General features: G+C 35.5%; 4 protein-coding genes and 1 non-coding gene across 10 annotated transcripts; 3 read left to right on the top strand and 2 right to left on the bottom strand.

Annotated features, from left to right (window-relative positions):
- Positions 1–826: 826 nt before the first annotated feature.
- LOC140762153 (probable E3 ubiquitin-protein ligase ARI2) lies at positions 827–3,310 on the bottom strand. The gene is made up of 6 exons (XM_073099778.1): positions 3,170–3,310; positions 3,041–3,073; positions 2,653–2,947; positions 1,708–2,188; positions 1,067–1,615; positions 827–992 (listed from the first exon to the last, which is right to left on the bottom strand). The coding sequence occupies exons 1-6, from the start codon at positions 3,308–3,310 to the stop codon at positions 827–829; spliced, it is 1,665 nt and encodes a 554-aa protein (XP_072955879.1).
- Positions 3,264–5,853, top strand: LOC140763488 (uncharacterized). 3 transcript variants are annotated; one of them, XM_073101697.1, is made up of 3 exons: positions 3,264–3,405; positions 3,872–4,053; positions 5,580–5,853. In XM_073101697.1, exons 2-3 carry the CDS (start codon positions 3,902–3,904, stop codon positions 5,656–5,658), a joined length of 231 nt encoding a protein of 76 aa, XP_072957798.1. In that variant the 5' UTR covers positions 3,264–3,405; positions 3,872–3,901; the 3' UTR covers positions 5,659–5,853. The 3 variants fall into 3 exon arrangements, with proteins under 3 accessions (XP_072957798.1, XP_072957796.1, XP_072957797.1); XM_073101695.1 differs by having other exon boundaries at positions 3,333–3,488; XM_073101696.1 differs by lacking the exon at positions 3,264–3,405 and having other exon boundaries at positions 3,590–4,053.
- Positions 5,854–6,113: 260 nt separating this feature from the next.
- On the bottom strand, positions 6,114–6,187 carry TRNAE-UUC (transfer RNA glutamic acid (anticodon UUC)). Its single transcript has one exon. It is a non-coding gene; the product is annotated as a tRNA-Glu (tRNA).
- Positions 6,188–9,148: 2,961 nt separating this feature from the next.
- On the top strand, positions 9,149–13,068 carry LOC140763639 (BTB/POZ domain-containing protein At3g50780-like). Of its 3 annotated transcripts, none has more exons than XM_073101918.1 (3): positions 9,149–9,299; positions 9,922–10,685; positions 11,906–13,068. In XM_073101918.1, the coding sequence occupies exons 2-3, from the start codon at positions 10,047–10,049 to the stop codon at positions 12,848–12,850; spliced, it is 1,584 nt and encodes a 527-aa protein (XP_072958019.1). In that variant the 5' UTR covers positions 9,149–9,299; positions 9,922–10,046; the 3' UTR covers positions 12,851–13,068. The 3 variants fall into 3 exon arrangements, with proteins under 3 accessions (XP_072958019.1, XP_072958022.1, XP_072958021.1); XM_073101921.1 differs by having other exon boundaries at positions 9,150–9,279; XM_073101920.1 differs by lacking the exon at positions 9,149–9,299 and adding an exon at positions 9,316–9,488.
- A 1,012-nt stretch (positions 13,069–14,080) lies between these two features.
- LOC140762943 (protein DA1-related 1-like) lies at positions 14,081–23,898 on the top strand. Of its 2 annotated transcripts, XM_073100928.1 has the most exons (12): positions 14,081–14,314; positions 16,093–16,243; positions 16,931–17,018; positions 18,191–18,326; positions 18,898–19,018; positions 19,083–19,166; positions 20,163–20,282; positions 21,057–21,269; positions 21,386–21,448; positions 21,544–21,662; positions 21,892–21,950; positions 23,231–23,898. In XM_073100928.1, the coding sequence occupies exons 2-12, from the start codon at positions 16,133–16,135 to the stop codon at positions 23,548–23,550; spliced, it is 1,434 nt and encodes a 477-aa protein (XP_072957029.1). In that variant the 5' UTR covers positions 14,081–14,314; positions 16,093–16,132; the 3' UTR covers positions 23,551–23,898. The 2 variants fall into 2 exon arrangements, with proteins under 2 accessions (XP_072957029.1, XP_072957030.1); XM_073100929.1 differs by lacking the exon at positions 14,081–14,314 and having other exon boundaries at positions 16,103–16,243; positions 16,931–17,046.
- Positions 23,899–25,369: the final 1,471 nt, after the last annotated feature.

The raw sequence follows: 25,369 nt of genomic DNA, 5'->3' as shown, positions 1-25,369 counted from the left end.
ATAAACTATTTAAGTTTAGGCTTCAAGTCATGTGCGTCGCCGAATAATTGCTTTGAATTAAAAACAGCTAAAATGTGCCCTAAGCCGTTGTGCTGTCAACTACTCTACCAAGCTAACTGTATTGTCGAGCTATCAATCGAGTCAAGCCGTTAAGCCAAGCTAAAAATTACTAAACAATTTTTTCGTAATATTGTTTGGGTTGGAATTGAATCCATGACCTTTTTGGTTAGCCGATTTAAATTTTTATTTTGCGGTATGTTATATCGATTTTAAGAGTCCTAGTTAAATTTATATTCACAATTATTTTAAAATTAAAATATTTATCGTTTAGAGTTATTTTAAATATGAGTTTTATTTTTTTAGAATTATCTTGGAATAGGAGTTTTATCTTTTATCTTTTCTTTTTTCACATTAGGAGTTTGTGTTCTAGAATTTGTTTAAGGTTGATTACATAGGGATGAAAATTATAAATTTGTAGTAGAATATTATGTTTAATTTGATTTTAAAAACTGTATATCACTCAAGATTCAATTCATGTTTGACTCAAACTTGATTCAATTCAAGATTGATTTGAACATGACATGGTTTGAATTAGATTTAAATTTAAAATAGGCTTGAATCTATTGTTCAATAGCTTGAAATAGGCTCGGCTAGGCTCAAACTTAATGTTTTAGCTCAGGCTCAAAACTAAAGAGACACATAATAATAACTCTGTATAACAATAATCCACATCACAGATTTATTATAAACTTAACATGCAGAGAAATACATTTGAATGGAGTCAGAATGGGAACACTACAATTAAACAGACTTCTTCCAGTTCGTTTCAGATGGCCGCCATCTCTACCGTTCCATTGTCTCGTAGAAAACTCTCATCCTCGGTGGAGAAAGTCGACGATTTCATTGCCTTCTCCGGGCCGTCGGAAATGTATGGAGCGATGAACTCTGGAGTTGGTAGAAGGGGTAATAGCTCCTCCTCGATGCATTGATAACTGCAAGCAAGTATAGGTAAGATAACAAGAGAGTTGACGTACAATTAACTAAAAGATATGCCAATCAATCTTACATTCGCTCACAAGAAGTATCGATGATATTTGACAGGTTGGTCAACTTGAACCTCGTCTGCGAGATCTGGCCATCTGTAACAGGATTAAAATTCTCCAAGTACACGGAGAGCTTCTCTACATATCGCTCTAATTGTTGCTGCTGATGTTCGAATAGGCTTTGCTTACTTTCCTTGGAGCGATTTGCCGAGTCGCCACTGACGAACTCATCACCAAACATGTAGAACGCAAAGGGGTAGGTATAAGAGAGAACACGCCGTGATGTTAAGAGCCTTTGAAGCCCAGTCATCACCCAACTGAAATCTCTGACTGCGATGTTCTTCTCATCTTCTAATTTCGCTACCGTTTCCATGAGAGTCTCTCTAAGTTCACTTTCCAGTTTGGAGGAATCCACATGTTCTTTATACCGTTTGAAGTAGTGCATATACCGACGACTTCTATGCCCTGCAACCTTTATCTTCTCCTTTTCTTCGTCCGTAAAGCTGTTACAGCTATGGCCTTCTATTCTAGTAAACGTGTGGGCATTCCCAGTAGCACCACCACACAACCAACTGCACAAGAGCAATAAATATAAGTCTTTGAAGTAAAAAAGATATATATATACACGATTGAGTTAGTTCGCAAATAAGAGAGAGGCTGTTACCAGAAATATTGGCCGCATCGACATTTAACTGCGTTGCAGCCGCCATTCTTTTCCACGATGCTGTGGCATTTCGGGCAGGGTTTTGCATTAGCTACGATCCAATTGGCGGTTTCGGATTCATCGTGCCATTTCTTAACCCACAGATCCCATAGCAGGCATGGACAAGGTGAGTGTGCTTCCCGTGAGCAGTTGAAACAGAACTGAAATCCACATGAGCACTCCACCTCACAGTATGTATCACCTTCAACGCGGATTGCATTCCCACAGTTGGGTACTCTGGGGCACCATTTGACGTTGTCGTTGTCTTCAATGTAAGATCCCAGAAGAAAACGATCGAAGCAGCTTGCTATTTCTGGGTGCCGCTCGCCGACAAGATTCCGAATAATGGTTTCGTCGCATACAGCATTGCATTTATGGGCTATGCATCTAACGTCACGACTCTCCCCATCGTTTATCCTTGCAATGAAATGGTGTGTCCAACCTACGCAACATGTATGAAAAGCTCAACCAGGTGAAGGATGTGGAAAAGAAAAGGAAAATATCCCCAAGAATATGTAAGGTTTAGAGTTGATATTCACATGTATATACTCTTCAAAAAGAATAATTACTTATGTTTTGCATAGATACATTGGAGTTACTTGGTACCTGTGTAATAATATATGTTTTGAGAGTAATTCGTATAAATATTAACTTTAGAAAGACATACATGCAAGTATATAAGAGATATTTTTATAGATAAGAACGCAAAAATTATCTAGCTTTGGCTAACACACCAGCTTTTCTATATCTCATCCATCCCCTGTAATTGGCCAGGCATAGATCGGACTAGGTTATAAAACTTGAACCCGACCCAATCAATGATGAGCAATATACTCACAGGAAACTTAAAATGACTTCTATCTTAATTTCCTGATCTGGAGACAGAGAGAGAGAGAGGGGACTCACAGTCGTTACAAAAGGTGTGGCCGCAATCCATCGTGGTGGCTTGGCTCGGCGAGACGTCGTCGAAACAGACATTGCATGTAAATACTGCAGTCGAAGACGTCGGCAAACCACCGACGCCGCCGGCATCGTCCTCCGTGGGCAGAACAACCCCTGCTTCCAAACACAGTCGCTCTCTTCCCATCTTCTCAATCATATCATGCACCTTCACCATTTTCCATCGGTTATGAATAAGCACAGCTCGTGCATGCTGCTCCTTTATAGCTAACAACTCCATCACCTTGCATAGATCTTCTTTCTACGTACGTATCCAAGGAGAAGGAATTACCCACATTGTTAAGCTAAAGACAACCAGTTGTATTAATTAATAATCCTATCAATAAGTCATTACCTGTGCAGCCAATAGAGACTCTTCTGTGATGACCTGCAAATTTACCAAGAGAACAACTATTACTAATGAGAAACAATTATCGACATCTAAACCAATTAATTACGAACACCCCGTGGAATCGCCACCTACCGAAAGCTTGTAGCAGCGTCCAGTCTCAGCTTTTTTCTCATCACCTAACCCCAGGAAGAATGCAACCTCTATATCCTCCTCCTCTTCGGACTTGCACTCGAAATCGCTTACAGATGCGAGGTCGTCCTCCTCTTCCGCCATTGGAGAAGAACAAAGCTCGATCCACTCGGAGAAGGGACGCGAACGATGGGAATTGATCGTCGAAGACTTACCGAGACAGAGCTGCGAGGCTAAACGTTTGTTCTTCGGGCATGGATTACGATCTAAATAGACGCCAATTGAACCAAGTTGGAACCGAACTCGGAAATCGGAAGGCGTAGTTAAGTATCATACAAGAACTAGGATTTGATAAAAATAAAATAAAAAATCTAAATTAAACATAAAAATTACTCCCTCCATGTAATTATGCTTAAAAGTTAAACAACTCCTTATGATTTTATTTGTATCATTTTGCTTCCAAATATAAGTTATGATAATATTAATAATTTTATTGTTTGAGTAAGTATTAATTATTTACCTATATTTTTATGATGATTAAAATTCCTTTCTTCCATAGTTTTATATCCAAAAGGAGATGTAATTAATTAAGATTTAAGATAAAAGAGGTTAAAAATAGATCTTCACTAGATCTATAATTTACTTTTCTTATATATTTTAGCAGCAAACTCCTTAATCTTTCTCGATCTCTTTTTCTCCTTGCAGAGGAAGTAGAAGTGGGGTTTTACGAGGAGGATGGCGTTGACTAACTTCATTATAACGGTGGTGGCCGTCAGCGCTGCCGTCGTTCTCCTCCGCGGCGACGTCAAGCAATCCGCCGCCATCTTCCGCCGCAACGTCCGCCACATCCGCAACTGGCTCGAGGAAGAATCCGCCTCTGCCGCCAAGTAATCCCTCGATCATTCCTCGAGTTATTATTTTTATCCTCGCGACGATTTGGATTTTAAGAAATTGGGGAGTAGAAGATTTGGCTTCTCTTGATATGTATTCTCAAGGATTAGGAAGTAGGAATCTATGAAATCGTGTCAAAATTAAATTAAATATAAAAGTAGCAGGAATTAGTAGATTGTTGCTACTACAATCCATCTTTGGGAATCAATAATGGGTAAGTATTTGACTGGATCTCTTTGTAGAACACTGAGGATTTTGTAGCTATCTCAAGGACAAGCTACAATACTAGGTTTTCACTAAATCGGACTAAATTGAGGAGCTTCATTTTCTAATATATTCGTGGACTTCTTGTGATAGGTTCACAATCCTAATTTGAGTAGCAAGTCTTTCGTTTGATATTGGATTAGTAACTAATGTTTATATAATCATTATTACTTTTTTTTCTTGGAAAACTTTTAAGATCCTTTTTAATAGATTTAATGGGGATATTGTGTTTGCTAGTAAAATTATGTCAAGGTTTGGGCAATGAATCCAAACTCCAAAGCCCATATACTTCAAGTTTAGATCATCTCCATGTTCCTCCTCTCTTCTTCTCCTATCCAAGTTATCTTGTATTCTATATGTTCCATCATCCATATGTATGTAATAAATCTAGAACCAAAGATGAAATATCTATTCCTGTCATTCTGACTTTGCTTTGTGATGTTGTTGTGGCGTTATCCTTTCAAATTTGGATTGAGGCATATTTATCAAAAGAATATGGATCAAACTATGCATGTTAAGAGAGATTTGACTCTCTTTCCATTTAAATTGGTTGTCTCGGCATTGTCTCAATCTTTTTTCATACTAGACTGTCTTGGATGTGGCAGACTAATGGTTTCTGAAACTTACTGCATCCATGACCAATATTTTTATGATTTCTCTCTTTGACCTCTGTAACCTGAATGAGCATTCACCTATAACATGTCACCTTCACAATATGAAGCTCTCTATCTTTTTATATACGGCAATATGATTAGCTACCACCAACAAGTATGCTAAGGTTCACTTGTATGGGTTATTGCTACCAAAGAGGATATTATAGGGCTTTAAGAATGAGATTTTGGCAAAGAAGTTATCACTTGTGTATGTTTTATACAGTTGAAGTTCCAAATGCATTTCATCTGCCCTATCATCATACTTTGTTTCCTTATATTATAGAATAGCTGAGAGGAAAACAATCAGCTTGGGTAACATCCCCATATCCAAAGATAAATAAGAATTTTGCTGATCTCTACTGTTTCTTCTACTTATGCTCATTAACTTATTTGTTTGGTCTATGCTTTTACATTTAAATGTTCAATGATGAGTGTATAAACTAATTTGCTGGACACATGATGCTGCCTCATTTTGCTTCTAGTGGTACATTAGCATAGGCAGTTTCTGAATTAGTTAATGAACTTGCAAATGTGTTTGGTCTTGCCTTGATTGCAGCTTCTGTAAATCTTGGCTTTTAACAGGATTTTCTTCTCGAATTTAACAGATCCGCTGAGGGATCGACACCAAAGGAATTGAATTCTCAGGCTCGTAAGAAAGATACTCCCAAGGATGAGAAGCATTAGATGGGCTCTTATCATTTCCAGAGTTCAGTAGATTGTAAGGATGTAAATAAGCTTTTGATATAAAAAGTTGGTGCAGAAATTTTAATCCTGTCCATCGTTTAGAGACAATCGGCCAACCGCAATTATTCTGTAAAAATGTTAAGAGGCTTGTTTAATAGAAGGGAGAGCCTACCCATTATTTGTTAATCTTAGGCTTTTAGTTTGGTTGTGATTTTGGTTCTTGTCTCAAATCCTTAGTTGCATACTTACTGCTGGTTCACAATGTTTCAGAAGCCAACTTCTTGATACACTCTCTCTACCATCTCATGCATATTATGTGAGAAGGGGAAGATCCATTTGGAATGGCATAGAAGGAAAAACTGCATAGGCTTTTAAACCTTCATAACTATCTCTGAATGAGAAAGGATATACACTAGATACTTATTAAAAATAACTAAGGAAATAAAAAAAATTATTTCCATTGCCGGGATTTGAACCCGGGTCGCCTGGGTGAAAGCCAGGTATCCTAACCGGACTAGACGACAATGGATTTGTATACATATTTCATATCTAATACTTTCATCATTAAACTTATTATATTAAGAGAAATAATAAACAAGTGTTTGGATAGTATAAACTAAAATGACATGATCTATCTAAACTCCCATAAGAGAACAGTGGAATAGTCCAAAGAAAAAGGCATGCTCTCAGTTGCTACCAACTGATGCTGCCAATTCACCAAACTTCCAAAAGCAAACCAAAAAATCATAGACTTTTTTTTGCTTTTCTATTATTTTCCTAAGGAAAAAGTCTATTTTATTTAATTTTTTTGTACTTATTTTTAACCAAAATTATTTCATCCATTTAAGCTATGATTTAAGTTGTAATTGTTAGCTTTCTCAAACAAAATTAACAATGTCTGTGTTTCTTTAATATATATAAATATAACATGTTACAATAGTATATGATTAAACTTTGCATCTCCCTTTCTCAACATCAATTACTAGTGTAAAGAATTCCACAGCTTTTGGGCTTCCTTTATTCTAAATTTGTAACATATCCATCCTTTTTGAATGCATGCATGCATATTTTAGATGGGTTCAAATCAAAGGGTGCACAACTAAAGAGTCAAAATTTTGCACTTGAGTTTTGGACATCACCTATGATGGAGACGCCACTCCCTTCTTTGCTTTATTCCATTCAAAGATTCCAGGGGGGACATGGAATATATGTCAGCTGCTACTTTGTAATCCAATAGAAGAGCTTATCAAGAATCTTCTCATGTCTGCAGCTTTTGAGAATCAAGGGGTCCACTCTAACTACCTAGTATAAATGTATTATTTTTGCTGGTTTAATGTAGAGCATTAAGATTATGTTAGGATATATATATATATATATTATGTGAGTATCTGTATGTTTGAATTCAGTATAATTGGGGCACTGTTAAATTATTATTATTATTTTAAAGAAAAATTATAAAACACTAATGGGTGAGAAGGTCATTAGATGAATTGGTGACATTGAATAAATGCTCTTTATGAGAAGGTTTTAACCAGGTATCAATGAGTGAGTAGAGGTATCACTAAATGCTATTTATGACTTAGATAGTTAGATCCATACATGGAAGAAGAGTAAATATTAAATTATCTTATAGAAAATGTAAATTATCATATTATCCCTGTAATAGTAATAATCTTATTGTTTAAATAAATATGTGTCTTATATCTATATTTTTAAGATGATCATATATTTAAAGGAAAGTATGTTGTAGTAAATAATAACATAGATTTAAGACTTGTAATTGTAGATAAAGGAAGATAGAAGAGATAGAAAGCATATTTATTTTAAATTTAAAAAATATGATACTGTGAGTATTATGGTGGGAAAATTCTATCTAATAATTTTAAATTTTTTTATATACTTTCTTTGTTAAGTTTGGATAGAAAGTTTATATTAATCTAAACTAAAGGGGAGTTTAGGCCATCATAAAAGAGTCCTAATCGATGGAAATATTACTTGCTTACCATTCTTTCCAACTCATATTTAGAGTTTTTGACCAAAATATTATTACAGTAAAAAAGTATTCTTCAAAATATAATACTATTCAGACTATTTCTAGTGAAATCGCTGTCTCAGACCATTTTTAATCGTTTCATCTATATAAATCACTTTCAGAGAAACAATTTTTTCTATTTAAATCGTTTTCTTTGAAAGCAATATATATAGAATCAATGGTGAGAAAAAGAATTCGTTGTCTAAGACAACAAATTTTCTAACAGCTTTTTGGTGTATTGAAAACAACTGAAAATTGCCGTCTGAGATAGCGATTTTACCATCATACTAGTCTAGAAAATAATTTGAATAGTAATTTAGTTTGATAAATATTTTATGTTATAATAATATTTTGGTCAAAAACTCCTCATATTTATAGAACTTTTCTTACTTTCCATAAAATCAAATAGGCTGTTGATTGACTCACAAACAACAAACAATGCTTAAGTGATGGGTTATGGATATACACAATGTAAATTAGCAACTAATAATTTATTGACTCCACCTCTAATCAAGTTAATATTTTAGTTTCAAGAACACTAAAACGAGTAATCACATGATAACTTCTAACCAAAGCTTCCCCCTATCTTAAGATGCAAACAACCAACTTATATTCTCTTAAACCTTTCATTAACCTATTATTAAACTTTAACCCCAGTCAACCTTTTCAAATAATCCAAGCTTTCCCTCCTCTCTTACCCATGGAATTATTATTTTTCTCTTCATGTGCCCCAAGAAAAACTCTCTCAAGCATCAACACAGAGAAAGAAACAAGCAAGAATTCCAGTGATACATCTCAAACTCCAAAGTGAACCCCAAACCCAAAACAACCAAGTTGGTGATTAAAACCTTTTATTGGGGCTCTTTTATGGTCCCCATGAGAAGCAATGACCAAATATAATTGCTGCTCTCCTATTTAAAACTTTGGATCACTATCTGTCTCTAGCCTTTATTTGTTGCTAGTGTTGGTACTTGATGGTGGGATATCTAGAGAACACATCTCAAGGATGGTCTTCTTCTTTTTTTATTTTTAGATTCTATTATGAACCTTCAAACACACTCCAAGTATTTCCTACTTTATATTCCAGTGGTCCTAAATACCCTTCCAAATAGCTTTCTTTTGGGGGGTTATATTAGGAAAATTAAGAACTTTAAGTATTATTTATCCTTGTTAAATCACCTTACTCACAAGACTCCCTATAATTATTGTCTCTAGGAACAATTTATAAATTATAGTAAAAATACTAATGATCATGTTTTTAAATAGTTAGATATATTTTTCAGTTTTTTTTAATTGATTAATGGAGTTTTCCTTTTGATAAAAAAATAAAAAAAAATATTATATGCAAGGGGCATTTCAGATATTTTGCTTTAGCATCTAGTGTGGGACCAATAGGAGCTACTACACCGAAGCAGGGAGTGGAGATGGACCCCAGTTTTCCACTCCCCCAACGAAGCATAAAGAAAAGAGGGAGAGAGAGAGAGAGAGAGAGAGAGAGGAGAGCGAGAGGAAACAAAGACATAGCGGGGGCGATGATGGCTTCGACTGTCTTAGATGGGGAAAGCCACGACAGTCTTCTCTGATAAAAGGTCGCTTCTCATCTGTCAAGGTTCCTCTCCGCTACCTTCCTCCTTCCTTTTTCTCGGTTGTTCCAGAAGCAAATCATTGAATACAGCATCATTTTGGTGCCTCCATGCTTGACATCCATCATAAGGATCCGAGGGAGAAGGATGAATAGATGTCGGGGGGGAGAGGTGGGAGGAGTGGGTGGTCGAAGGAGCTTGAGCGAGGAGAAGTGGTATGTGGGCGCATACTTGATGTCTTGGCGTTAGCTTAGAGTTTTTGGGCTTGTGGGTTTTGCTGGATTTGGAGTTTGAGGTGGTTTCCGCCTTTGTTTCGTTCTTAAGTTGAAGACCCGTGTGCTAATTTTTTATTATTATTTGCACTGTTCCGAGAGAGAAAGCAAGTGGATTTGAACAAGATGGTGATCTGGGTTCTTGAAGCTGCATATTAGCGTGCAATCTCGTCTAAAGTTACAAGCTTTGATGTTTTGAGTGGATTCTTTTGTTAGTTTTTTTGAAGCTCTAGTTGTGCTCTCTCTCTTTGGAAAACCTTTGCAACGTCAAATTGGATTTGCACCATTGCATTAAATGTGTATCTTGAAAGAAGTTTCCTTCTCTTGAGTCTAGATTTGCGTTTCTTGATCTTGGATTTTCATTTTCTTTTCCCAGGTCAATGCGTAGTATGGGAATCACAATTTGCAGCTGCGTAGGAAATTAAAGCTCGCAACGAAACAAGTTCACACTTGGCGAGCTCTTGCTTAGGAGGGAAATCTCATCAAATATAGGCTTTAGAGATGTCAGATTTCAGGGTTAGAAGGCTTCAACAGGGGCACACGAAGATAAGAAATGTTCCAATTGCTGTAACTCCAGAAGGGTTCTGGTGTTGCCCATCCCCTGCAGTGCTTCAGAAGACCTTAAAAAATCAAAATAACCAGAGTAAACATAGAGGGCCATCATCTCCACTGTCGAAGGCTTCCTCTGTTCAGAAGGCTTCTACTCTTACAGCAGAGAAGAGGACAATTTCTACCTCACTAAGATCTAAGGTTATTTCTGATGATCAGAGATGCCCAACTGTTGACAACCCTGCTTTAAGCCCACAGAACACTGCCGAGAGACCGCCTAATCCAACTGCCGATAGTCAGCAAAGGAAGATATCAGTTGGCTTTGGTCAACCCAAGACAAGCGATTTGAAGGTCATTTTGTATGGAAAGGAAGGGCTTGCTGTAAGGATGAGTGTTCACAGGAACATTCTTTCTGAAAATAGCAGCTTCTTTGCAGACAAACTTGCCAGACATTCTCCAGCATCATGTATTGAGATTTTGGACTGTGAGGATGTGGAGATTTATGTTGAAACTGTGGGATTGATGTACTGTAAGGAAGTCAAGCAAAGATTAATCAAGCAAAATGTTTCACGTGTACTCCGCATCTTAAAGGTTTGCTCTAAAGCTATCTTTGCTTAGCTTATCATCATATTTGAGAAAGATATGATTCTTAGTTCAACTACCAATTGGCTGATAGTCTATATTTCACTATGTTTTATGCTGTCTATCTTGGATTTAATCTTTGCTTGCCTTTTTGCAAACTGCACCTTATATCTGAACAGAAATCCTTAAATTTAAAATTTATGTCTTTCTCCCTCCTCTGGACTATTCCCATATCTAAGGGACTTTCTGGACAAGTTGCAGGAGTATAAAAGTCTGGATCTATATTATGATCTGTTCAGTTAAGGGTCTCATAAATGTGGGCTGGTTATAGACAAATTAACTTTAGGTGCCCAGGAATAAGTAGGTCATGATGGTAGATCAACTTCATTTTTATAATGCAAGATTTAAAGGCTTAAAGCATGCCTTGAGCGCGTAGGAGTAAGGGTTCTAGTGGAGTTGGACAATTGAGTGGTATTGCCACAAAAGATTTATTCAGACCTTTTCACATCAGTCGAATGATTTCCGCTCTTTTCTCATTTGTTTAGAGCGTAGCTTTAAGGATCCAAATAAGAAGACAGGCCACATGGGGTTTCTTATGTCGTGTCTTTTATATATGGGCTATGTCTGAATTGATGTTTCTTTGACCTGACTCTATGTTTGGCGACAAAAGATGCTCTATTAGAGCCGTGAGATGCTTTTAGAGAACAGAGACTAAGATGTGCCATAAGGGATAGAAGAGCCGTGAAGAGGGAGTTTAAGGTGGTAAGTCTGAATTCTTACGTAGTTCTTGGTGAAAAGATAAATGAGTCGGACAATAAATGAATTGGGTCTGTCAATTGATTATAGACTATAATGAATTGTGGAATATCAGAAATTAGTGACAAAGATATTGCCTAAAGGCCAAACTTATCTTCAGCTTGTAGATATTCTTTTCTACTTCCAATCCTATTCGTCTGTCTTGTTGATGCAGTTCAATGTTGCATAATGTCTTCATTTTCCTATATTATATAATGATCCTCTTTAATGTCGTGTGCCTATTATGATCTTGCTAATGCTTCTATTTCTCTTTTTTCTCTGTTTTCGTTGTCACCTCCTTTCACTATCTTGGTTGTCTGAGAATTATTAATAGCATAGCAACTATCTTGTCCGTCTTGCCATTATTTAGTAATGAAGTAAAGGTTAGCAAGTTTTATTAGCTTATTTAAATGATTTACTGTGATGTTTTACAGATTGCTGAATCACTTGGCTTCCATGCATGCATTAAGTCTTGCTTGGATTACTTAGAAGCAGTCCCTTGGGTTGGAGAAGAAGAAGAAAATGTGGTGTCATCGATACGGCGTCTTCAGAATAACAATTATGGAGTTAGTCCTCTACTGAAAAGAGTGTCTTCTGATATCACCAACCCCCCTAACGATACATTGGCTCATATAATGAAGCTTGTCCTAGAAAGCAGTGATGATAGAGGGCGCCGCGAGATGAAATCCTTGGTTTTAAAGCTTTTAAAAGAAAATGATATTTGGACTAGTGGATCTGCAGAAATATGTACTCAAACTTTGTATACTTCATGCCAGAGTTGCTTGGACTCACTATTAACACTGTTTACACAGGCATCTGAACCTAATTTTGCTGATAGATCTTTGGAAAGCAAAGATCTCGTTGTGCGTCAGATATCTCTAGAAGCAGATAACCTCCTTTGGTTAGTTGAGATTTTGGCTGATAGGCATATAGCTGATGACTTCGCAATGATGTGGGCAGGCCAAAATGAGCTTGCTAGTTTGCACTCAAAATTATCAATTGTGTCTCGCCACCTTATCAGCTGCATCACAGCTAGGCTTTTTGTTGGAATTGGAAGAGGAGAAATGCTTCCCTCAAAAGATACGCGCCAGCTTCTGCTACAAGTTTGGTTGCATCCTCTTATTGATGACTACAGTTGGTTGCAGCATGGATGCAGATCATTTGATCGGAAGGTTGTTGAAGAGGGAATCGGCCGAACCATTCTGACACTTCCCTTGGAAGACCAGCAGACTATATTGCTCTCATGGTTGGGAAGTTTCTTGAAGGTTGGCGATAACTGTCCTAATCTTCATAGAGCCTTTGAGGTCTGGTGGAGGAGAACCTTCATAAGGCCTTATGTTGAGCAGCAAGGTAATCCTAGTACCTTGCCGTCAAGATAGAAGTTGAACTAGAGATGAGTGGCAAGAATAGTGCTTTTCATGTTTTGTGTGATCATCTCCTACTATGTAAGGATTTGGGAGATCAGTTTGTCTTGAGAGGAAGCTAGGCTTATCTTCTCAAATTGTACAAGTTTCTGATGGTCAAAGACGATGACAAAAGTATGTAGGTTGTTGCATAGCACCAGATTTTATGAAAACGAGTGCCTTTTGACTTGTTATTGCTAATTCTTATGGAAATTCTGAGTTTTCCAATAAGAATTTCCTTATATACGAATATGGGAATAGTTGGCTTCTTGCCTATAAAAGTTTATGCTTCTCTACATGTAGATATATACTTAATTTAACTCAAGATTTTCTGACATATCTAATCTGAGATAACATAGAAATTGGAATGCCATCATAGTGGTTACTCTCAAAGTTAAATATGGAATTGTTTGGATAACTAGGAGGATTTGTACGAAGATACTGATCGCATCCAACGACTCTTTTATATTTATGTTTAAGAAATGATCGAATATGCATGATTAATATGTCTGCGTTGTCCAAACAACTGCTCTTAAAATTTATAATCCGATTTGTGAAATTCTAGAATTTCATTTTAGAAAAAATAAATTCCAGTAGTTGATGAGGGATTGGCAAATGTGAAACCCCGAATAGGATTCGAATAACTTTATCGAATCAGTTATACTACTCAATCTGGCCCTACCCATTAACAGAACTTTTTCGGATTTTGCCATCAGAGCTATTAATTAGATTATAAATCGGCTCTCCGACTCTTCGAGAGAGAGGAGAGAGCTGTCACCTTTCTACCATCGTCCAAATCCCAATTCGTTCGTGGATTCCTCTCTCTCTAACATGAGTCTATTCTCACTTTGGTCGGTACGCAGTCCAATTGCCAACCGCTGGTTCCAGTGATCCACTTCTCTCTCTTCTTGTAGTGGAGAGAGCGAGAGAGAGGACGAAGGAGGAGAAGGACCCACAACCAAGATAGCTCCAAAAATGCACGAAAGAGATGGAGAACCAAGTGGGCCTGATGCCGTATATCCTAATCCTAGCCCAAATCATCGTTGGGTTCTTGGTGCGTTGGTGATGGGAACACAAAAGGTGGGAAAAAGAAAGAAGGATGGATGTGAGGTCAGCCTTCCTTTTTGACTTCGCGTTGCAATATTCCGACTCTGATCCTTGTCATCTTTTTTGTTTTTCTATTAACAAAGGCCCATCAATTTTGTTCTTCTTCTCTACTCTTACAGTCTTTTATGGGCAGATGGAAACGATTCCCGACGTCTTTTAGCTTCTCTTTTACTTCTATTTAAAAAAAAAGAAATTAAGTGGTGAACTTGATGATGGCCATCGGTTTGTACTTCAAGACTGTATCGGATATGTACTGGTGATGGCCGTAAGGCCATAATTCGATGTGGGTATCACTTAATACGGGGTTCTTAGCACAATCCTCTTCTCTCTGAGGTAAGAGACATAGATTATAAAGTCTCAATTGGGTGCCTTTATTCTTATTTAATCTGTTTATTTATAAAGTTTCGATCTTAGATTTCCTGAGTCCCTAACTTCGGAGATTTGAGCTACCGTTACTGCCGTTTGTCAATCACCGTTCTGTTCTTTTGTTTTTTCTTGAAAAATATTTTTCGAATTGATAAGTTAAGTTGCATGCCTGATTCAATACTCATGCTTAAAGACCTAGGCTTATGTGTTGAACGTCCTCAAAGTTCAAAACCTATTAGATTGAAGTGAATTGAGATATTGTCAAGTACCTCAAACTATAGGACTCTTCTAACACTTCGTAGTTCATAATAAAGACTTAATTAGATACCCATCTAGCAAGGCAGGGTTCTATGTTTAAAGTTCTCATTAAGAATGCTTTACCTTTTTGTGTATTTTGTTGTTATGGGGCCATGAACAAAGAACACTGCCTATCTACAGAATTAGAAAGCCATACGACATGCTTTCTTTCTTTATATTGTGTACTTATGCTTTTTCTTAAAGTTATGACTTAAAACAACTTGGTTCCATATGGACTTGAATTCTTCTTAGGCACGGTAAAGTTATGTCAATTTGATGTAAGATGCCCTGCTCACGCTTGTCTAAAACTGAGATATAAAGTTTTTCTCATTCCTTAGTTTTTTTTTGTATGTTAGTTTCTGGAGTGTAATCTATCTGCTTCATCTACAATATAGGTCATTAGGTTGTATTCACATAATCTTGATTTCTCCCTTCTCCTTCTACATTTTTCACTTGATTAATGATTAGTTTTTTTCCTGAATAATCAATTCATACTGCAGGAATTTATTCTTCACGCAGTATGGGAGATGAAAAAGCGAGCAATTCTTAGATAAAGCATAACCACCCTAATTTGCAGTGAATTATGTTCACTCAATCCAATAACAGAATTTATAGTCAACTTCATGTTGCTTATAGGCCTCCATTGATAATGAACTATTCTCCACTTTTTTCATCCATCTCATAAACAGCCCTGGTGTGATGAATCAAACAATTTATGCCTTTGACTTATTTGTTAGCAGCAAATTTCCTTTTTTTTTTTTTTGCCTTCTCAGATAGTTTATTCTGCAATGCTGATATATATCTTACAGAAACAGGAATATATCTGAGAGTAGGCTGATTTGCTGATGAGGATTGAAAGAAATTTTATTTGGTAGTTGGTTCAGTTACATCAGAATTATCACCTTCTGGTGGATGGAATCTTGCATTATTAAAGATCATGTTATATATTTTATTGAGTCTCTTTAGGGTCATCCAAAGAGTTCCATTAGCCCTGTAATTGTACTGCTAACAGCATTGAAGCCATTGGAGGAACAGTTAGTAGTCCCAATATTTCTGAATACGTGAGCTATTGATTTAGTGGACATGGACACGTTAATTTTAGCCATTAACAGTTTTGACATCTACAGATGCACCTTCAAGTTTGTTCTGATATATCTTGCATCTATGATGAAGCTCAAAGTGTATGACATTTGAAAAATGATCAAGCTACTGAAGGGTGCACACATGGATAATAAATTTTTTAGGTGTATTATCCTGAATGTTGACATCTAGAAATGATGTAATTCTGTTTTTGTAGCATTTCTTAGATTCCCTTTTCACCTCTGTCAGCTGTAACTTTGATCTGCTCTCAATATGATTTTAATAAATGTATTAGTGTCACAATTTGAATGCCATATCACTAGTTTTTTAAGTTCTTTTTGTTGATAGATTTTGTTTGTCCTGTGCAGGCAAAAGTTTTCTGCTTAATTCCAAAGAAAATCTCCAGCCATGGGTTGGTTGAATAAGATATTTAAAGGTTCCAGCAATAAAATTTCAAGGGGCCAACACCATGGAAAGCAGACAGATCATATGGTTTCGAATGAATGGTCGAGATCATTTGTAATCACATATTCTTGATTCTCCATTTTTACTTCTATATTTTTCAGTTGATTGATAATTACTTCTTTTTCTCCCATAAATAATCAATCAGACTGCAGGAAATCATTCTTTACCCAATATGGGAGATGAAAAAGTCAGCAAACCTTAGATAAAGCATAATTACTCTTATTCGCAGTGAAGTATGTTCTAATTGAACAAAGATGAATTGGCTATTTAAGTTTTAGAAGCTATTGCTGAAGTTAAGTGTCACTGGCATTTAGACTAGTTCACATGTATGCACAAATTAGAACTTTCTACATATCATGGCCATAACCAGATTGAAACAGCATTACTTTCTTTCTACATATCATGGCCATAAGTAACATGCTATTTCCAGCCTGATGATGCAAATCAATTTGCTAATGTCTTGTATGAACTCTCCCATCAGTGTTTTGATTGAATATGTTCTTTTCTATTTCCGTAAGATGTTAATTGTGAGCAATTTGCTACAGACTATTTTTGGGCTTCCATATTTGTCAAATGCTACTAAATTTCTCATTAATTTCTTCTTTTGTTTCTAAAATCTATTAGTGTCTTCTTCAACTGCTGCATATCAAAATACCCTTGTAGCTTCTAGTGTATGGATTGTTATTTGACTCGCACTTTGTCTGTGATCGATACTCTAATCTGCAATATTTGTGAATGCAGGATGTGCTGTCAGAAAGTGAGACTGAAGATATAGATCATGCTATTGCATTATCTTTATCAGAAGAACAACAGAAGGGGAAAGCAATTGGTTAGTGTTGTTTCTTTAAAAAAAAATGGTTAGTGTTGTGCTTATCAGCTTGTATTAACAATAAGTAGTTTGCTTATGCTATTACAAATTTGTAATTCTTCAGTTGTAACTTCTTTTGCATGACTGATTTGACTGCTTTATTTTTTAAACAAGCATTATAAATAAGTCATTAACATAGACATTCTCTTACTTCCACATATTCTGGTTATACTTAATACATTTGGAAAGCGCAGAGTGCTCAGTCTTCATAATTTCTTCTAGTAGGTGAAAGAGGAAGCTTGAAACTTGACTCAGCATGGAAGATAGTAAAAAGCAAATTTCTGTAGCAATGTAAAAGGTAGGGCAGAAGAAAAGGATAAGAGCAATGGAAATAATGAAATATATACATTGTGTCGTGCGCTTTGGCAAAGAAGAAGGCCTGATGTGCAATACAAGTATACAGCAGCTTCTACAAAATATTGTCTGGACTCTAAGTTTGTAGTCTACCTCTTCTTGTCTATTAGCAGTTCTAAGAGCAAGATTTTTTTGGTATAATAGTGGAAATGGCTTAATTTGTTATGCACCTAGTATCGGTATCAAAGCTAGATTGAACCAATTTAGGGGTTTTATTAAGACAAATAAATAGAGGTAGAGGAATTACAGTAAATTCTTTTTGCAAAGGTGTATAGTCCAAATGAAAAAAAGAATGACTAACTTTACTTTATTTCTTACATCTTAGGCTATTTTAAGAAATTCCAAATCTGAATATCTACCAGTCTACCACTCTAGAGGTGATGAGAGTTAAGACATGAGAAATAAGAAACTAAGGACCCTTGATCAAAGCCTCTAGAAATTATGTAGGGTATATGATGACAACCATAAATTTTACAGTGGTAACCTGTAGAACATCTAGCAATTAGGAAGGTGTAGGAATCATTAAATTTCATCCATATTCTTAAATTCTCATTCATATTTCTAAAGATATGATATACAACATTGGTTTATTACTTAACAACTTAAGCTTTTAAATTAATTGGTTATTTAATATGGTATCATACCCAGTTTTCTAGAGATCATGAGTCCAAATGTCGTCCAACGCCATTAATCTCTATTTTTCTTCCTTTTTGAGCCAAAATTGCTTGTGAATATAATCATGGGTTTTGGTGTTTTATTTGTTTTTCTCTTTCTTTTAGATACTAATTCCAATTTGGAGGAAGATGAACAACTTGCAAAGGCTTTGCAAGAAAGCCTGAATGCTGAATCTCCTCCTCGTCAAAATAGTCAAGTAGATAGACCATTCCCATATTTATTCCCCTCAGGGGGTTTCAGGTACCTTCATCTGGACTCTGGAGTTGGCTTGACATGTTATTGCATTCCCATATTTCTGTTTTTTATTTTTGATAATTTGCGAGTGCTTACTTCATTCTGGCCATCATTATTGCTAATTATGGTGAACTAGAACCTTTTCATAAGATTCTGTAAAATAGACCAGTGATATTCTCTGTATTGACTCTTATTTTCTGGAGTTATGTTGAAAGATTTCCTCTCATTTTTATTGAATCATGCATATTTATTCCCAGTTAAAAAAACTAAGGCATCCATTAATTTGTGCATTATTTGTCTGTATTAACTCTTAATTTGGCAGAGCTTAGTTTATTCTGGAGTGAGTTGTGCATCGTTATTGCTAATCATAGTGGACTCAAACCTTTCTTTCATAAGTCTGTAAAATATTCCAGTGGTATTCTCTATAAGACTCTTATTTTCCTTGGGGTTAATGTTCCTCTCATTCTTGATTGAATCATGTATGCTTATTCCCACCATAAGAAATTAAGGCCTCCATTCATTTGTGCAGTATTTCTTTTCTATTTGTCGTTTCTGGACTTTTTGTTGGTTTATGTAGGATATGTGCTGGATGCAAACGTGAAATCGGTAATGGACGCTTTCTTAATTGTATGGATTCTGTTTGGCATCCTGAATGTTTTCGGTGTCATGCTTGCGATAAACCAATAACTGACTATGAGGTAAGTGAACAATTATAAAGTCATTTCATCCTTAAACCTACTGGAGTAACAGATATTTTGACAGTTTTCCATGACTGGAGATAAACCATATCACAAGTCCTGCTACAAGGAGCTCTATCATCCAAGATGTGATGTTTGCAAGAATTTTGTAAGTAGTTCTCCTTGCATGCTTATTTTCACTCGTAGCTTTTCTAAGTCACAGCAGCTCTTGCCTTCTGTCTGTATTTCTATTACCATTTTGTGGAGAAGATGTATTGAAGTGTTCTGAGTTCTGATGGATCTGCAACTATTTGGTACTTCCTTTGGTGATTTTTTGAGCCTTTGAGATACCATAATTTCTTTTGAAGGAGGTACTGTGAACAAACCTTTATGACTGGCTGTATTGTCAATTAGGTTAATCCACTACTACTGAGGTTATTTCTGTTGATAAGTTAGATAACCCCATTTATCGATTTAGCCTGCTTGGTTTCTTGTCAAAATTTGCTTTGTCTAGATTGTACAACTATCTGTTTGACAATTAGACTTCCGGTTCACATATGGTCAGAGGATCTTTTGAGCCTTCCATGAAATCTCAACTTACGGGAATTATTCTATTGGACTTGCAATGAAAGAGCTTAGACAATAATTTTGACTCTGGTTCACATATGTTGAAATCCTTTCATCGATCACTCTGGTACCCTCAATTTGATGCATTCATTTTATGCCTAGATGAAATAGTGGAGCCTGTTGCTAAATTTTTCAGGTTTAAAGTTAAGACTTAAGAATACCCGTCTTCCGATTAAAAGTCCTTGCTTATCAGCAATAATGTCTATATTGTTACAGAGATATTATGAAACATTCAAATATTGGAATGCTAACATCACATATACAGATTGTGTTTGTACTTTATTTGTGTTCATTCTCCTTGCTGATGGTTGCTTTACCAGGAACTGTGCAATAGTCAGCTATATATGACATCAGTTGTGCTTTTTTCCTTTTCTATTCAATTTTACTTACTATGGAGTTTAGAAATCTTGCCTCCTAATATTGTTATTGCATAGTAGATTATAACCATCAGAAATAGGTGCTGCATGCTCTTGAAAATTACAAAGATAACCTATGTGCTTGGTTGTCTTCTTGAACTGATTGTACCTCTTTTCTGCAGATACCAACAAATAGGAATGGTCTCATTGAATACCGGGCACATCCTTTCTGGATGCAGAAATATTGCCCTTCACATGAGCAAGATGGAACTCCTAGATGTTGCAGTTGTGAACGCATGGAGGTCAGTTCTTCTAGGGTATCTAGAAGCCTAGAACCTGATTGATATCTACCATATCAAGCGAAGTCGTTTAGTTATGGGATCACTTCACTGTTATTTAAGATGATTGGCATATTGGCAATATCCATACTTTAAATGATTGAATTACTAGAAAGTAGAAATAACCTCTTTAGTACTGGGAAGTAATGCCATGCACATCTCTCCTTCTTAGTACCATGTTGGTGGGAGACTTATGCATTGGGATGCCTTTTGATCCTTTTAATGATGCGGATATCAGTGACATATTACACGAGCACAAGTATCAGTGCAGTTTTTTCTTTAGGAAATATTAAGTTAATTATTTTTATTATACATTTGCTATTTATGGTGTTTAGGGTTATATTTACTTTTTTGTAATTATTTAGGGTATTATTTGCTTATTATCATTTGTGAGGTCTATATATAGATCAATTTTTTACTAAATCGGGGTTAATGAAAAAATAAAATTTTTTAAGATTTATCTCTAATGTGAGTTTTGGGTGTGAATCCCTATTTGAGAATGGAGATATAAAATTCTATTCCTTTTCTCTTTCTAACTATCATCATTCTTAAAATTTTAACAATCCCATTGTTTCACATTACTTGGTCTTTAGAGGTCTCTTATGAACTATTTCGAATCCATATTGCTTTTCATGATCTTTTGAGCATTATGCCATATGTTGTACTTGATGTGCTTGATGGTGTATGTGATACATTGTTTTTCTTATTTCTCCTTTTTTTTTCCTTTCAAAATTTTAGCCGCAGGACATTAAATATGTCACTTTAGATGATGGACGGAAGCTATGCTTGGAGTGTCTGCATTCTGCGATTATGGACAATGGTGAATGTCAACCACTTTACCTTGATATTCGAGAATTCTATGAGGGTTTAAATATGAAGGTAGAACAACAAATTCCGTTGCTTTTGGTTGAGAGACAAGCTCTAAATGAAGCCATGGAAGGGGAAAAAATGGTGAGGACCGGAACTGCTGAGATGTTGAATTACAGTAACTTGTCAAGAGGTTAAATTTTAAAATTTATACTTCTTATAGATAATAGATAAATTTTATTAACTATCATGGAGTGCAGGGGCATCATCATGTCGCTGAAACCAGAGGTCTCTGTCTTTCTGAAGAGCAAACTGTCAGCACTGTAAGATTTAGCAAAACCTGTCTAATTTATTTTGCACAGTTTTATTCAGGGTCTCTTCATTTTTCAATTACTCATGAAAAAATAGTCTCAACCAGATTTTAAGAAGGCCAATATTTGGTCCTGGTGACAGAATCATAGATATGATGACAGGGCCATATAGACTGATCCGCCAGTGTGAAGTAACTGCCATTCTTATATTGTATGGGTTACCAAGGTACATCTTCCTTTTTGTCCTTTTGAGAATACTTGTTTTCCTTTTCGAGTCTAGCAAGTTTCCTCCTGTTTCTTTCATTGCAATGTTGGATGAACTTAAATGAAGAGGCTGCCTTATATTTCTTAAACAGATAGTTAGTTGTCTTTCACCTTGCAATGATGCCACTGGTCAAGAAGGTCTCTTTGATTGTTAAGATTTTGTCAAAGTACTCAAGTTCTTACTCATGCAGATTACTAACTGGGTCCATACTGGCTCACGAGATGATGCATGCATGGCTTCGGCTAAAAGGTACCTTTTTCCTTAATTATTTATTTTGGCATCAGTTCTATAACAAGATCTTTTATCCTTTATGAATGCTGCGTCCTGTGAGCTAATCTAGATCTAGGAGTGTCCTATTTGTCCACCAATTATATACTCTTTTGTCTTCTGACTCAGTTTATTAGATGAGTTACTACTGCCTCAGTTAATCAAACATGTAGTTTTTGAGGTTGTGACCAAAATCTAATTTCATCTATCCTGGAGGAAAGTGAGTTGATACTGAGACCATCTCGATTTATCAAGAAGTTAGGGTTTTCTCATCAATCCATAATTTGTTATAAGTCAAAATAATCTGGTCGTGAATCGGATATGCAATAACTTGATACTTAGATTGACTGACATTTTTTGCTTTAAATTGGGGCAGGATCTCCAACAACAAAAATAGTTGTAAAAGAAGTTTTTTTTTTTCCTGAACTTTCTTTTTTCCTTGTATGTGTATGTGATATGAAATCCATGGACCTTGTTTCCTAGAAAGAAGCTGTCAGAATTGGTCTAGTAGAGGTCTCAGTTCAGTTGGAACTATCCAAAAGCAGTTCATTGTGGATTTGTGGTATTTAGTGTGAGATGGGTAGAGTCTTCTATTTGCCTCTCTTTGTAATTGTTCAGCAAGTTCCTATGCATGAAGCATTGCTTGTTTAATGGAGCTAGGTTTTCTTAGATGGATTGGTGTGTCAGAGAGATGTGAGTTTTGGTGACTTGGATAAAATCAGTTAGATTGCATCTCTGATTAAAGAAAACATAAAAACAAATGGTGGAAGTTCATGTCAATCGAGGATAGAATTTGACTAAACTTTTTTTGCAGGTTTAGCCTTCTCTTCTTGCCATGAGAAATCTTGTGTTCTAGTTGAAGTTCAATGTTTCATATTTTGAGCGATATTTTGGTTGATATAGCAATTTGCTGGTTTACTCGAAAAAAAATCTTTTGAATTTTGCGGGTTTACTCAAAAAAATGTTTTGGTGCATTGGAGTCGTTGTTCTGTCTTATGCTCACCAACTGTCAGAAGGCTGAGAAGTAACATGCGCGACCAATATAACTGCTCAATTTGTACAGCAATTATATCCAAGAGAGGCTAGATTATCAAAAGATTTCCCTATTGATTTTCACGCATCTTTGCTTCAGAACTTTAACAGCAGACTGCCGATTGGGTTCGACTGGTTTTTATTCACGAGTTTTCAGATACTTTACAACGATGCAGCTATGATCAAATGTTTTCTACCTCAAAATCTCAGTTACGATATTCTCTTTGCAGGATTTCGACGTCTTAGTCCAGAAGTTGAAGAAGGCATCTGCCAGGTTTTGGCTCATATGTGGCTTGATTCCGAGATCATGTCGGGGACTGGCAGTAATGTTGCATCCACCTCTTCATCGACTTCATCCTCCACCTCATCCAAAAAAGGCCCGAAATCAGAGTCTGATAGGAAACTGGGAGAATATTTCAAGAACCAGATTGAGTCAGATACTTCAGAAGCATATGGAGATGGCTTCAGAGCTGGTGACCGAGCAGTTCAACGGTATGGCCTTCGAAGTACCCTTGATCATATCAGATTGACAGGGACCTTCCCATATTGATCTGGAGTTCGAACATTCCAGGAATTCTGGGATTCTCGATCTAAACTCAGAGTTCCATGGCTTACACTTGATATACACAAAAGATAGTAATTTAGTCAATAGAAAAAGAAAGAGGAGAACTGCATATCGTGTTATAACTCCTCGGTTAGTGACTTTTCTTGTCAATTACCAGAGTAAAAGTTCCAATGGAGTTAGTTATAATTAAGACACTATCTGCTACGGCTGTGTCGTACGAGGACAATGAACTTCCTTTTGTCTTCTGCTCTTTAAAAGGTGTTCCTTGGATGTCCAGAAAGTATTATTCCTTGATGTCTATAATTAAAACATTGATAGATAAGTGTTATCAGATCTTTTTCAGGCCATATTTGTTCCATTCCAGAATTAAAATTCTGAAGGTCATATCATTGCATTCATCAAATTGATCTAACTTAACCAATCGATCCACATTTATTTAATTTCGTCCCATTCAGTTCCGAATCAGATTTTATATTTTAAATGGATAAGTAATCGGAATATTCATATTCATTGGATTTAATTCAATTGGATAATGGATCAGATTTACATTCCTCACGAATAACTAGCATACTATGAAATAAAGAAAAAAATGTAATAATTTAATTCTAGAGCAATAAGTCACAATTTTTGACACTCAATTATGATAATTTAGTAACTAAAAATAAAAGTATAATATTAAGTAAACATAATAGAAATAAAAAAGTTATTTTTTGAGAGACTTGAATATATCCTAAGACTTCTATTTACTATATAACTATTCTCTACAAACTTAAAAGAATAAACAGCCTTAAATATCTATAGCTAGGATTCGATATATTTGACGCGAACCTGATCCGTCTGATCCGTTTATTAAAGATCAAAAAATTGAGATTAATTGGATTCTTAGAGATCGGAAAAATTGAGATTAATTAGGTTGGGTTACACCCTAGATCTAACTAATCACAACCTTCTCTTTTGTTACTGGTTATTTCTATATCTTATCTCATATATTGATGGTACCCAAGGAAGTTACTAGTCATTATGCTTTCATAATTAAAACATTTGCTTATTTAACCATTAATAATTTGTAGGCTGTGTAATAATTTGGCAAATGATTAAAATATTTTTTTATAATTGATGAATGGAAGAGGAGAGAATAAGAGAGGATAATGAAGAGAATGATTGAAATAATAGTTCGATTGAAACAATACATTTTCAATGGTAAATAAGTAATCGGCGAAAATCTTGTTCAATAACCAAATATTAGATGGAAGATGAGATAAGAGATAAATAACTATTAGTAAATTTGTATTGGGATAAATAGTTATTACTTATTATACTAGTACAAAGAAGCTTATAATAGAATAAGATTTTCTTACTTAAGTGAAAGTGAAAAGGCCTTAATTATACTTAGTATAAAGAGGCTTACAATAAAATAAGATTTTTCTTACTTAAGTGAAAGTGAAAAGGCCTCAATTTTTGTATAGATACCCCTTAAAACTCTCTTCTTTTTTAAACATAAATATACCTCAAACCTAACAAACCATCAAAACTTCATCAATTTAAATCAATTTAACTATAAAAGATGGAAGTACCCTTATGTTTATTTGCATGTATCTATTTCAATATACAGTATGTATGTCTTTTATCAGTATCCACACAAAAATCATATATTTTCAAAGATATACAAACAAATAAATAAATTTGAAGACGTAAATACACGAAGGAAAAACCTAAAAACTATGCTTAGTACTAAAAATAAATTCCCCGTCTTGTTCGGTTTGACTCGAACTTGATTAATTAATCTTATTTCTTAGTTTTAATT

Source organism: Typha angustifolia, chromosome 7, assembly GCF_048772165.1.
Source record: "Typha angustifolia cultivar Huaian chromosome 7, ASM4877216v1, whole genome shotgun sequence".
Taxonomy (NCBI): domain Eukaryota; kingdom Viridiplantae; phylum Streptophyta; class Magnoliopsida; order Poales; family Typhaceae; genus Typha; species Typha angustifolia.
This window is presented reverse-complemented; position numbering and strand designations above follow the sequence as displayed.

Excerpts from the sequence above, each read along its gene's own strand:
- LOC140763639 (XM_073101918.1), top strand. The coding sequence starts at position 10,047 with ATGTCAGATTTCAGGGTTAGAAGGCTTCAACAGGGGCACACGAAGATA. Across the intron at positions 10,686-11,905 it reads GTGTACTCCGCATCTTAAAG|ATTGCTGAATCACTTGGCTT; the intron begins GTTTGCTCTAAA and ends GATGTTTTACAG.
- LOC140762153 (XM_073099778.1), bottom strand. The coding sequence starts at position 3,310 with ATGGCGGAAGAGGAGGACGACCTCGCATCTGTAAGCGATTTCGAGTGC. Across the intron at positions 3,074-3,169 it reads GACGCTGCTACAAGCTTTCG|GTCATCACAGAAGAGTCTCT; the intron begins GTAGGTGGCGAT and ends GTAAATTTGCAG. Across the intron at positions 1,616-1,707 it reads CGATGCGGCCAATATTTCTG|TTGGTTGTGTGGTGGTGCTA; the intron begins GTAACAGCCTCT and ends GCTCTTGTGCAG.
- LOC140762943 (XM_073100928.1), top strand. The coding sequence starts at position 16,133 with ATGGGTTGGTTGAATAAGATATTTAAAGGTTCCAGCAATAAAATTTCA. Across the intron at positions 19,167-20,162 it reads GTGATGTTTGCAAGAATTTT|ATACCAACAAATAGGAATGG; the intron begins GTAAGTAGTTCT and ends TCTTTTCTGCAG. Across the intron at positions 21,951-23,230 it reads TGCATGGCTTCGGCTAAAAG|GATTTCGACGTCTTAGTCCA; the intron begins GTACCTTTTTCC and ends TTCTCTTTGCAG.
- LOC140763488 (XM_073101697.1), top strand. The coding sequence starts at position 3,902 with ATGGCGTTGACTAACTTCATTATAACGGTGGTGGCCGTCAGCGCTGCC. Across the intron at positions 4,054-5,579 it reads GAATCCGCCTCTGCCGCCAA|ATCCGCTGAGGGATCGACAC; the intron begins GTAATCCCTCGA and ends CGAATTTAACAG.